The sequence below is a fragment of the Sorghum bicolor genome, chromosome 2, assembly GCF_000003195.3.
Source record: "Sorghum bicolor cultivar BTx623 chromosome 2, Sorghum_bicolor_NCBIv3, whole genome shotgun sequence".
Lineage (NCBI taxonomy): Eukaryota > Viridiplantae > Streptophyta > Magnoliopsida > Poales > Poaceae > Sorghum > Sorghum bicolor.
In genome coordinates, this window is record NC_012871.2 from 9,174,285 (window position 1) to 9,187,784 (window position 13,500).

General features: G+C 46.8%; 1 protein-coding gene across 1 annotated transcript; it reads right to left on the reverse strand.

Annotated features, from left to right (window-relative positions):
- On the reverse strand, nucleotides 1,549–6,099 carry LOC8081784 (alpha-L-fucosidase 2). The gene is made up of 9 exons (XM_021454615.1): nucleotides 5,717–6,099; nucleotides 4,497–5,607; nucleotides 4,256–4,388; nucleotides 3,567–3,725; nucleotides 3,113–3,337; nucleotides 2,810–2,911; nucleotides 2,572–2,707; nucleotides 2,081–2,276; nucleotides 1,549–1,987 (listed from the first exon to the last, which is right to left on the reverse strand). The coding sequence occupies exons 1-9, from the start codon at nucleotides 5,973–5,975 to the stop codon at nucleotides 1,672–1,674; spliced, it is 2,637 nt and encodes an 878-aa protein (XP_021310290.1). The 5' UTR covers nucleotides 5,976–6,099; the 3' UTR covers nucleotides 1,549–1,671.

A 13,500-nucleotide genomic window follows, 5' to 3' on the forward strand; every position in this document is an offset into this window, starting at 1 on the left:
TAATTGTGTTGTGATGTTATTAACACAATAGTCAGATGATTCTTTACTGTAATAGCATCTAGGGTTCCTCGACTAACGCATATTTCACGTTGGGTAGATGTAGATCTTTAACCCTTCCTCCTCTTACTAATACTATAGGACGTTCTTGTAAATTATGGCCAATACCGGGTATATAGGCAATGATTTTAAATCCAGAGGTTAGTCGTTGGGCAACTTCATGTAAGGCAGAGTTGGGTTTTTTAGGATTGATAGTGGAAAAACCAAACGGAATCATCCGCTCAGTCGAGCGTAAGATTCGTGCTGGTTCTTATTTCTCCTTTGTTTGGATGGCGCATTGTGTCAGTGGCATAGGCACGAGCATAGTTGGAGTAGCTAAATAGATGTCGAGCTCGCACAGCAGCGAGCGATGAGTGGAGAGTACCGAAGTAGAGGTCACGAGCGACGAGTTAGGGTTAGGGTTTTGGGGTTTGGGGGAGGGTTGTTTTGTTGCAGGGCCTAGAGGGGTGGTCATGTAGGTTGCCGACCTGCAGTGGAGGTGGTCACCAAGGCAGGACGGTGAGTGGCGGGGGAGTCGTCGCTGCAAGCTGTCGAGTAGGGGCGCTGTGGTTGGCTAGTTTAGCGTGGGAGGCGGGGACAGGCGACAACTCCAGCACGGTGGCATCGCCAAAGCCGAGCAGGTAGGCGCCAGCGGCTGGGGGAGAAGGAAGGATGCTATGGTTGGGGAGGGAGCAGGGCAGTGGAGGAGGAGGAGAATGAAGGAGGTGGTGGTAGTTGGGCCATGGTGGGCTGACGATGGTCGGTCAGCCTCCATATAGGAGGCCCTGTAGCAAATTTTGTTGGGCCATGTTCGGAGAGCTTTTGTGCTCATGACGAATCTCCCTATGCAAATTTGTGTAAATTTCAGCTGTATTAGGTGTACTTTTGCTACAATAAGTTGCTCAGGCCTCTTGCGATCGATACGTCAGTGGACTCATGGCATCTTTGGACTCCTCCTATCTTCTGATGGTCTTGCACTTCACTTTATGTCCTCGTTTTAAGTTCGTTTTTCTGGTCTACAAGTTTAGGTGTCGTTTAAAGTTATCTGTTTGTCTGTGTAATAGTTGCACAAGAGTAAATGTGAGTAGTGTTATTTTTGCCGGTACTCCTCCATGTTCACTACATCGTCTGTTTCCAAAACAATGCTTTTTTTTTTCCTTTCCTTTCCTTTTCCGTTGGGTGACTGGGTGACCTTAGTTTCGTAATGCTGTGCCACACTTGCTTTGCTTTGTTCAGTTTCGAATTTTGTATGATGCAAAACCTGACAATTTGTTTCAGGGACAATTTTGAATGAATCTGGCACTTGTGGCAGACATGAGGCCTAGTTTAGTTCCCAAAATTTTTCAAGATTTTCCATCACATTGAAATTTTGGACGCATACATGGAGCATTAAGATGAAAATAAAAACTAATTGTATCATTTGTCTGTAATTTGCGAGACAAATCTTTTAAACCTAGTTAGTCCATGATTGAATAATATTTGTCAAATACAAATAAAAATGCTACAGTAGCCAAAACCAAAAATTTTCGCGAACTAAACAAGGCTTTGGAGGAGTTTGGTGCATAAGCACATGTATTATTAGCTATCATCAACTCTGATCTGATGTTTGGACTGACTGTATGTAAATTGTGAAAGTTATTTGCCGATGGGGAGGGGCCACGCCTCCAAGCACTGCAATCCCCTGTTGAACCTGTACACAGTACCACAGCGAACACTAACAGAGGTAACGCGTTCACCGTAGTGCAGCCTTGTAACTGCGTTCCTATTTTTCGACCATACCATTGCTTCTTGAAGCTCCCCTTCATCCCAGCATATGTTTACAGTGACATCTCCTCGAGCCCTCAGCCCTTTGGCACAGCCTCTGGGCCACTTATCGCGCGGCAGGGCAGGGAGCAGGTAGAGATCAGTCTGTGTGCTCTGAACCAGCATCTCGGCAATGGCAGCTGTGAACCTGCATGCAGTAGAGGACATGTTCAAATATGTAAACTCTGTCTGTCATCTAAAAATTCAGAGAGGCTGCTGGAGCTGGAGATGTGTCTGTTACCCAAAATTTGCATCAATCTGGAATGGTGGATGCGCTGTCCATAGATTGTTGTACAGTCCTCCTTCAAATTGGACCTTTTCACCAGGGGGAACCAAAGTGATCAACTTCAGGACCATTCTGTATGCATTCTCGCTGTTCATAAGACGTGCCCAGAGGGCCATCTTCCATGTTGTTGACCATCCTGGGCCATCTTCGCCTAAAAAGCAAATGGTTGTTTTTTCATTTACAGTGAATTGTATTATACAATTAAAGAATTGCAGTTGCAGTAGCGATGTAATTTTGTAACGTTGCTTGTTATAAATAAATTACATAGTGCGTCAAGGTTAAGGGCTTAAGGCTTGGTTGATTGATCTGCATCTGCCAACTAACCATAGCGCAACCAAGCAGTGCGGCATTGCTCCCCTCAATGCATGGTTACATACTGAATACAATGGTACAAAGATATATTCCTGGGATGTCAAATGGATGCAGTTTTGTGAAGTTGTGCAAACCTCTTTTATAAAGGCTATTAGAAACAGCTCCACAGACATCAGGATTATTCTCCATGGTTATAGTATGTCCAGGGTAAAGTCCAAATAGATGTGACAAGTGCCTATGATGGACTTCTGGGTCCTGGAAATCTAATGCCTGCATAGACAGACATGTTCAGAAAAATAAAATCATTGGAGAGTTCACTGAAAAATTATAGAATTCGGAAATATATACAAACTTGCAATTCAGTGGACACACCCATTCCATGATAGTATTGTCTCTTGCAAACTGAATGGGAGGGAGCCTTGGGAGAGCTTTCTTAATCTTCTCAACCAAATCAGTATCAGACTTCTCCAAGATCTACAGTATGGAAAAGCATATCATCATCTGATGATTCTGATCATCATTTTATAATCCAGTATATATCACAAATAATATACCTCTCTTATTAATGAAATGTGTGCAATGCATGTTCTCAAAAATATCACAGTTTGCCATTCAATTTAGAAATAATTATATATATGTAGCAAGATGTAACTGTCAGACAATTAATTTTGTTACCTCTGCAGACAGAAGGACAGCTGAAGAAACTTCCCTTATAATTGAGATGTCCATTGTTGTTGAATAGCTCACACTCGCTGGCTTACCGTCAGGAGCTGTGAAAGCATGCTCCGGAGATGTTGAGGGATTGGTTTGTAGGAAGCCTCCAGGTCCTTCAATCAGCCAGTCAACCAGGAAAGTAGCACAGCCTTCCAGCAATGGATATGCAGTATACTCCAAAAAGTCCTAAAATGATTGAAATTAAAGCTACGAACTATCAAATAAGTTTTCTACAAATCTTGCTTGACATGTATTTGTTTTTGAACTTTGCGGAGACAATTTATTCAGATGTATTTTTCTTGATGACTAGATCATGGGTACATGTCGAAAATATGTATATTTCAAGAAGGGTGACTTTCCAAATCCAATGAAAGGACAACAGTGGACTGTATACTACATACGTACTGGTTCTTACTTTGTCAAGAGAATACTGATAATGCTCCCATAGATGTGTGCAAAGCCAAGCACCTCCCATTGGCCACACAGCATGCTTAGGATTCTTAATAAACGCTGAGGACTTGGCCCAGATATCTGACACATGATGTGTTACCCATCCGCGTGCTTGGTAATTGACCTGTCACAGTTTCATAGTTTTGGCAAAATGAATCAGGTTCTAAGGTGCAACTTAATTTTGGTTTAAATGTTTACTGCTTCATATTCCAATTACATGGAAGAATAAAATCCAATCTCTACTATTAGTGACGTCACACTCTGTGCTGCCCCCACCTTCACTGACTTAACAATCTGTCAATATCTTATCAAAGATATGAAATATAATGTATTTTTCTATTCATTAGCAGATTTTGTCAATTATCATTATCACTAGAGTAACAAATAACTAATCCTTGTATAGTTTTTGGACTACAATAACCCTGTGGTAATTTTCTGGATTCTCAAGAGCTAATAATTATATTGTTTATGAACCAATGATATATGCAATGAGACAATGCATAAAAATATAGGTGGGTGGTCAAATTCAGTATCAAGAAGCTGGAATTTTCAACAATATGAATGTAACTGCTATGTATGTCAATATTCAACCTAACCCATAATGATCTTGAAGTTGTACTAAACCGATTAGAACCAGAAGACTGGAAAACTTACCTTCGCTGTTTTGGTACCATTTACTGCAAGAGATTGAAGGAAGTCGAATAATGGTTCCTGGCATTCACTAAGGTTGCAAGGCAGCGTTGGCCAGTAATTCATCTGTAGATTTATGTTAAGATGAGGAGCTGCACTGAAAAGCAATTTATATTAGTGTGATTAACTGGATTATAAACAGGCAGCTCTCTTGCTGGTTCAAGAAAAAGAAGTGTACGAAATAGTAGAGGTAAAACGATCTTACTCCCATGCTGGTGCAACTTCTTGGTTCCAGATTCCTTGCAGATTGGATACCTGAGTCCCAGGCCTAGAGCACGAAATGAGAAGGTAGCGTCCATACTGGAACAACAGTTCAACGAGAGAAGGATCCTCATCAGTAGCAAAACTCTTCACCCTGTCTGCAGAAGTTCTGATGATTCCTTCATCACCACCAACTCCTCTTTTCAACATTGTCTCTTTTCCTCCCGTCATCATCAAACCGCCGCCGCGTGCGTCCTCCAATAATCCTCCTCCTGGTGGCGAAAGCCGCAAGGTAACACGGTGAAAGAGGCGCTGGTAATCATCCAAATGAGCAGCTTTCAGCTGTTCATATGTCAGACTTGTAGCACGATTCAGTGTAGCCACAGCTGCAGACGTGGGATCATCCAGCCTAGAGTCTGAAGGGCTGACAAACGGACCATCGAATGAGGACGAAGCAGCAACGATCAGCACGATCCAGTCTGCAGACTCAAGGCTCAGCTTGTTCTCATCATTCAGGACTGCCGCTTTCGCTTTGTCCCCACCCATCTGCACGCCAAGAACGGCCGCAAACTTGATGCCTCCTGTTGTTAAATCGTCGTCGTCATCACCGGAGCTGCTATTCCTCAGCAGCATCAGGCGAGGAGGAGCAGGAGGCCTCTGTCGTGGGCAGACGCCCTCCATGACGACTTGATTAGCGTTGGTCACAGTGACGGTGTTCTTGAGCTGGCTGCTCAGGGACAGCGTGCAGGAGACGTGCCCTGGCTCGCTCGCGGCGATCCTGGTGATGATGACCTGATGCGGGTTCGAGCAGAAGTGCTCCCGAGTGTACTGCACCGGGCCGACGCTGTAGGTGACGAGCACTGTCGCCGTGTGTAAATCCAGCTCCCTCTTGTAGGAATCGTACGCCGGCTGCTGGTCGGAGCCGGAGCCGCCCAACTCCAGGTTTACATCACCCATAGGTTGGTAGACCTCGGATTGGCCACCGAAGAGGCGTGTGGCCGCCGCAGTGGCGTCGGCGAAGCGGCCTTGGTCGACGAGCTCCCTCACCGCCGCGAGAGCAGCCGGCGCGTCCGGGTCGGTGTAGCTCCCTGGCGCGCCTGTCCATAGGGTGTCATCTGCATGCGGGCCGGCGACAGCCACCAAATGTCAAGTCACAACACAACGCATGTTTATATATTTCAGGGATCATGTAACAGATAAATGTTTAAGCAAAATTGTAGTTACGGTTGAGCTGGAGCTTGTCGGTGGCGACGCCGCCCCACACCATGCCGCCGAGGCTGCCATTCCCGATCGGCGCCGCGTCCGTGAAGTTTTCGGCCGGCGACGCGAAGACCACCGTCAGCGGCCGCTCTTCCTCCTCCTCCGCTTCTGCCCACGCGGTGGAGGGCCGCCGGGCCATTGCAGCCGCTGCCACGGCCTCCGCATCGGCTAGCCGGCGCACCCAGAACCAGTCGTCGCCACCACCGCCGCCGCTGCAGTCCATGGGGGACTGAGGACACGAAGCGGCACGGACGCGATGATGGCTTGGACACAGTGGTTGACGGAGAATGCGTGGAGGTTGCTTGTATTGTAATGTTGGTTCTTGATCGTTTGGCGCCAAGGGAGAAGACAAGCATGCCGGCAGGGCAGGCAGGCCTCCTAGTTCTTTTTATTTTGTCAGCTTCAGTGTTTCTAGTCTCTTTTGTTTGTTCCTGTAGCCGATCTAGCTAAACAGAGAACAGCTATAAGATATTAAGATCCAAACAGGGAGGGCCCAAGTTGCCGTACATCATGGATTTGTCAAAGTGAGCAGCATAAATGCAATCTCAACACCAGCATAATATATGCGAACCCGATGGAACCTTTTATTCCTGTTAAACGAGATTATTACAGTCACGAAAAAGCAACTCCTATAAACGCTCGCAAAGAACCAAAGGAAACTCAAAACATCCAAATGCACTCAAGCAAGCCTATGATGCAGAATTGATTTTAGAAAATTTGGACAGTGGGTTCATAATTTTCTGAGTTCATATGAATTTTCAATGATTTTTAAATATTAAATCATTTTCCAAAAAAGAAAAGAAGGAAAACTCCTGGGCTTGCCACGTGGTGGCTTTGATTGGCTAGAGTTGTTTTGGTCTCTCGGACCTAGTGTCAATCAACGGTCAACATTGATTGGGCCTGACTAGGCCTTGAGCGGGTCTGATGGGCTAGGTCAGCCCAGACATGTGTCATGCGTCCAACTAACCACATGGCGGGTCTAGGTTTTTTGTAGGCTTGGTCAACAAGGTTTGGTTCACGCTGCACAAGGGCTGGTGCACCACAAACTGTAGGCTGGTCCACGATGGATCGAGTGCACGCTGCACTTGTGCACATAGTGCATAGTGCACCCCGGTCACTCGCATCCGAAAAGGGGAGATAGCTCACTACTCCTCAACCCTTAGCTGTTCAACGTGTGGCTCTAGAGGGGTCACCAACGAAAAGGTCATTCGGCGGGGCTCTTCATTGGTCTGGCGAGGTCTCTATGGCTTCTAGGGTTCGCACGTGCTCTGGCGGAGGCAGCGACGACTTGAGGCTCATTGTGGTTGTGCATGGTAGCGCGCGGCAGCCAGAGTGGCATAGAGGCTCACGTGGGCAAGGCTGTTGTGCAGCCCTGGCCTTCAATTTGGCTTTAGGCGGATTCAGGGGAAAGCTAGACAGGCGATGTCGATGACCATAGGGCAACATGGAGTCCGCTCTTCGACGAAGGGTGCGGTGAAGGTCTAGCGAAGGCGCATCTCTAGACAAACGATGGCTAGGGACTGTGCTAGGGCTAGACGAGGACGTAGTTACATGCGCCACGTCATGACGAAGGCGCTCAGCACTTTCTCTCCCTACAAGCCGGCCGATAGGGATGAGAACAGCAACTACACCATTGAATCATGGGCGCATCGCCACATTGGCATCACAACGGTGATACAGGGTTCCTCTAAGGTAACAGATAGGTCCTAGCGATGTTCCTTGGCAAGGCAAATCCTATCGTGGGGGCTCAACCGTCTATACCATCCCGATGTTTCATGATGGCACCAACCATGGTGCACGCGCACACACACAGACACACACACACGTGACGACATCGTTCTAGGGCCCTAGCAGCCCTACGCGGTAGAGGTAGTGGTTGTGAAGGCACATGCAGGGTGCGTCGTGCTCTGTAGTGGCCAAGGTTTGACCTTGGAGCTCCTCTAGTCAAGGCTCCAAGCCAGCGGCCATGGCAGTGTCACGCTGGGGAAGAATAGAGGAGGCGGGGGGTCTCACCATGGGCTCAATGGGGTAAGCCTAGTGGTGCAATGGCAAGGTACCGCCATGGTGAGTCAATGCAGTGTCGTGCCAAGCAACTTTGCTAATGTAGTCTATCAGGGCAACATCCTCTGCTATGACAATTCTGGTAGGTAGCCCTCCTTGCTTTTCTTGCGGGTGCCTCTACGTGCAAGTAGGGAATTCCACCAAGGGCTGCAGCGTGGTCTAGGGCTCGCAGGCGCACAAGGACTACCCTATATAGGCGCTACTATTGATCATGTGGCGGCTTATGGCGTAGAGAGTCTTAGGGAAACATGTAGAGTCATAGAGAGGCTTATGGTTTGGGGAGGGTTGGGGCTTGTGCATGCTCTGTTCCTCCAATTTGGAGTGGCAACGGTCAAGTGCGGTGTGGGGGCAGCTAGGTATGGTGTCATCATGGCGGGGTCATGGCAATTGAAAGCTCTAGTTTGGTTTTGGATAATTGATGAAACCCTCGTACTAACCTCTATACTAAGTGTGTGTAGACTTAATGAGGTTGGTACATACCAAGTGATGGAGCAAGAGATGATCATTGTGATGATGGTGATGACCACAAGGTGATCAAGTGCTCAACTTGGAAAGAAGAAAGAGAAAAACAAAACTCTTTAGAGATCAAGACAAAGGTATTGCTTAGGATTTTGGTTTTGGTGATCAAGACACCATAGAGGGTGTGATCAGGTTTAGGAGAGATAGTCGTACTATAAAGAGGGGAATTCTTTGGCTAAGCGGTTATTGAGTGCCACTAGGTGACATTGTTCTTGTGCATGCATTTAGAACCTAGTGAGCTAGCATAACTCCTTCGAAGAAAATGATTTGTGAAAATGCTAACACACTTGCACATGTTGGTACACACATGGTGGTGTTGGCACACTTTAAGAAGGAGGTGGAGTTTGAAGGGTAGAGAGGGGTTTGGGTTCCTCTCTTCGGTGGGATTCGACACTTTATGAGAAAATAAAGTGCATATTTTCAATTGCGCTGGTGGAAAGTTTGGAGAAGTCATGGTAGTGTTTTTCACTAGAAAAACACCCACTGGACGTTGGTTGCGGAGGCGTCGGACGCTGGCCCAGCGTCTGGTGTACTCTCAATTTCTGAGGCGCGTGGAAAATGTGTGTCGGACCGTTCGACGGGTGAGCGTTGGACGCGGCTCCGACACTATTTTCGTGTCCGATGGAGTGTGATGTCTGCTAGAACGCGAGTGAGGTTTTTGACTGGTGTACATGTCGAACGTTGTCTGTGTCCGATGGCAAACCGTCGGATGCGCCCGATGACTACTCGAGTTTTCAGAACTCTATGAGTAGCATCCGGTGTGAGGAGCTGTGTCAAACGCCAAACGTCTGCGCGTCCGACGCGACTGTGAGTGACACATGTGTGAGTTAGCCATTGGCAGCAACGGTCAAATTCAAACGGCCAGTGACACGTGGCAGTTTTGTGAGCGTCAGATGCTGGGGTCGCGCATCTGACGGCTAATCGTCGGAGCGTCCGACGCCCCCTATAGGGCAAGTTCTAGGAGCCCAACAACTCTATTTGTTGAGGGGGCTTATAAATAGTTGTTGACCAGCTTGGGGCTCACACCCTTAGCATTCTAGCATACTTGACATCCTTGTGAGCCTAACCAAAGATCTCCCACTCATCTCCTTCATAGATTAACCATCTTTGTGAGATTGAGAGAGATTCTAAGTGTATTTGCTTGAGTGATTGCATCTAGTGGCACTTGAGGATCAATTTGGCTACAGTTTTTCTTATTACTCTTGGTGGTTGCCGCCACCTAGATGGCTTGGAGCAGCAGAGGAGCATTGGCATGAGTTGGTGATTATTCGTGGTCATCTCCCGGTGATTGTGAGGGGATTTGTACCTTCCCCGGTGGAGAGCTAAAAGGTAACTTTAGTTGATTGCTTGTGTCATTGAGTTACCTCACTTGTGGGTAGGTTCTTGCGGTGTCCTAGTGAGGATGAGGTTCATGCTACACCTCTTAGCCGTCGAACCACCAAGTGTTGGTCGACACAACGGGGATGTAGCGTGCCGAAAAGCACATGAACCTCGGGAGAAAATTGTGTATCTCTATTGTGATTGTTCATTGGATTTCTCCTGGTGATTGGATTTCATATTATTGTGATTGGTTCCTCCCCTCTACATGGCGGCATAAATATCTAACCCTCTCTTTTACATTCCCGCAAACTAGAGTAGCTTACTTACTTGTATAGAAACTTTAGGTAGCTCTCTAGTGTAAGTTGAGACATAGTTCTTGTGTGCCTAGTGATTATAGCAACTAGAATTATTGGTTAGGTGACTTGCAAACACCCCATTAGGGATAGAGTAAAAAACTTTGCATTGTTATTTACTAACCTCTTGCTCTACTGAGTTTGTAGAATTTTTAAATAGGCTGTTCACCCCCCTCTAGCCATATTAGGACCTTTCAGTGATGGGTGTTAGCCAATCCTACTGGCATCGGCATGGAGGTGGCTCAGATCATGGACATGTCGTCCATCCATGGGGTTACGCTAAGGCCTTTTTTGATTATTACCCATTCCATGGGGGTTGAAGGGATTAGGAGGGATTAGAGAGGATTTTGACTTGCTAGGGATGAAAACCCCCTCAATCCCCTTAGATTGATTGCAACCGGACAAAGCAGGGCTAGCAAGGGACGACAAGAATTGATGGGGTTCCCTTGGATTCTTGCCAACAGAGGCACTTGGTGCAAAAGTGGAAAGCATGGGAGGGGGCGAAATTGAGGGGATGACAGCTGGGCCTGTGGAGGCCATCTATCATCAATAGGTGAGAGAAGGAGCAGGTGCGAGGCATCTTTCTCTCCTTGAAGGGTCGAGATGGCGAACTAGAGGAGGGGGGTGAATAGTCCTTTCTAAAACTTATCGCATTGGCAAACTAAAACAAATGCAAAATTAAAATTATCGGTCTAGCCAAGACTACACCCCTCTATCTATGCTCTCTAGCACCTTGTAAAAGATCCTAAACAAGTAAACAAGGTGCTTCCTTAGTCAAGAATCCAAGGGGTATGCAACGGGTACCCGAAACCTGAGTACCCAGTGGGTTTTACCCGATAAAGAGGCGGGTATGGAATGAATTTTCTACCCGTGGGTATGTTATTGGGCAAAATTCTATACCCATCGGGTATGGCGGGTACGGGTGTGGGTGTATACTACCCATACCCGCCTACGCACGGGTAAAAAGTTCTGCAAAAATAACTAGCCATTCTTGTCATTTTAGCCTATATAACCCATGAATTTGGTCTAAATCCAACTAAACTCTCCTAGTATATATGAATTTGATGTTATTATATGAATATTAGTTTGTAACTTGTTGGAGGCTTAGAATGATTTATTTTTCTATGTGAATGTTTGATATTTATATGTAATTCTCGGGTATACTATCCGGTGTGGGTCACCCATCGGGTAGAATTTACCGGCGGGTACGGGTATGGGAGCATTTTCCTACCTGTGTGCGGGTACGGGTAACCCAACAGGTAAAATTTAGACTTAGCGGGTGCGGGTATGGGTGGCCACTACCCGTCGGGTACGTACTCGTTGCCATCTCTATTCCTTAGCAAGAGCTCACCTATCCAATTCTAGGAGCAAGGTCACACAAACATATGCCACTAGTACTTTGTAAACCGGGGGAGCTCCTACACAACTAGTAAGCAAAAGCATAAAGCTTCTAAGCTCACTAGGAAGCTCAATAACAAGACAACTAATGCCAAATTAGAGAGCGCAACTTAGTTACACAAACTAAGCAATGTGACTAACAAGGTTACATAAACCAAATTAGCCACGCAAGAGAACTACTTCTAGCTACGCAAGCAAGAAGATAATTAGCAAGCTACACAAGCTAACTTATTACAAGAGCAACTAAACAAGCACAAGTATATAAAGAATGTAAATACAAGCTTGTGTATAGCGAATGCAAACACCGAGAAGAGTAGACAATGTTGACACGGTGATTTTTACCGAGGTTCACTTGGTTGCCACCAAGCTACGTCCTTGTTGTGGCGATTCACCCACTTGATGGATCACGAGCTAATTGGCAATCTAAAGCCAAACCCTCAGCGGGTGTCATACATCCACTCTCAAGATGGGATCCTCCAAGCCACAAGCAATCCACTAGAGTTGCTCTTCGCGATCTCCATGGGGTGAGCACCGTACCCCTCACACTCTCTTCTCTAGAGCACCGCACAATCTCCTTGCATGCTTTGACAGAGTCACAAGCCACCAAGCCTTCTAGGATGTGGCAACCTCCAAGAGTAACAAGCACCACCGGCTTGCAACATGAACACCTAGTGCTACTCGATGCAATCTCACAATGCAACACACTAGAATCGCTCACTCGCTATTGATTTGAACTCTTGCAAGAATAAGTGAGTTAGAGGCTTTCCTAGTACTCTCCAAGCATGAACACTAAGTCCCAAGGGTGCCAAGCACCAGCCAAGGCCGGCCACCACTTCTATTTATAGCCCCAAGGGCTCAACTTGTCGTTGCCCCTTTACTGGGCAAAATGCATGGGCGTTGGACGCGCCAACGCTAGGCGTCAGACGCGTGACCCTAGCGTCTGACGCATTCCGTGTTGCCACGTGTCACTAGCCGTTTGAACTCGACCGTTGCCGCCAATGGCTAACTCACACGAGCGCCACACATAGTCACATCAGACGCGCCGATGATCCACACCGGACATAGAGCCTTAGCACCGAACGCTACTCAGAGTGGTTTGCAAACTCGTAGGGCCGCCGGACGCGTCTGATGAACACACATCGGACACACTCCAGCGTCTGATGTGTCAACAGAAAAATGTTCGCTTGTGCACAAATTGCACTGGGCGCACAGCGTCTGACGCGCAGTCGTCGGACGTGCCGACACATAGTGTAGAGCAGCCACATTGCATCACGACGAGTGTTTCTCGCTAAGAAAAACTCACACAACTTCTCTGAAAACTTTCCTCTGGCGCAATAGAAAATGAGCACTTTATTTCCACAAAAATGCCTGAATTGAGATGAACCCAAACCCCTCACTAACCTAGGAACTCCACCTCCTTCGCAAATTTGCTAACATCACCAAGTGTACACCACCATGTGCATGTGTGTTAGCTTTTCACAAATATTTTCCCAAAGGAGTTAGCCTCTCAAGCTTGCCACACCACTCGATCCTAACATGTATGCAAAGTTAGATCGCTTAAGTGGCACTAGATGACAGATATACAGACAAGTTTGCCCCTCTTGATAGTACAGCCATGTATCATAAATCCGATCATAATCTTCTCTACACACCTATGACCGGTGAAACGGAAATACCCTAGGTTATACCTTTGCCTTGTGTTTTCCATTCCATCTCCTCCAATGTTGCTCACTTGCTCTTCACCATCGCCTTGGTCTATTGACGCCAAGTCTTGCCCAAGCTTCACCGTCACATGCGGTCCCTCGCTTCAAAGCCTCTGACTTGCCCTTCACACTTGCAACCGGTCCATCGAGTCAAGCCTCAAATTGATCTTTTTCACCTTGGTCACATGACTACATGTCATGTATCATATGAAATGAGCTCCTCCATCATCATATATTCACCTGTGGACTAATCTCATGTGTATCTCATATAAACACTATTAGTCCACCTAAGTTGTCACTTAATTACCAAAACCAAACAAAGACCTTTCACTCCTGGCGGTGTACTTTGTAGGGGCGTCTTTGGCTCGCTAGTGTAGGAAGGAAGAGAGGGCTA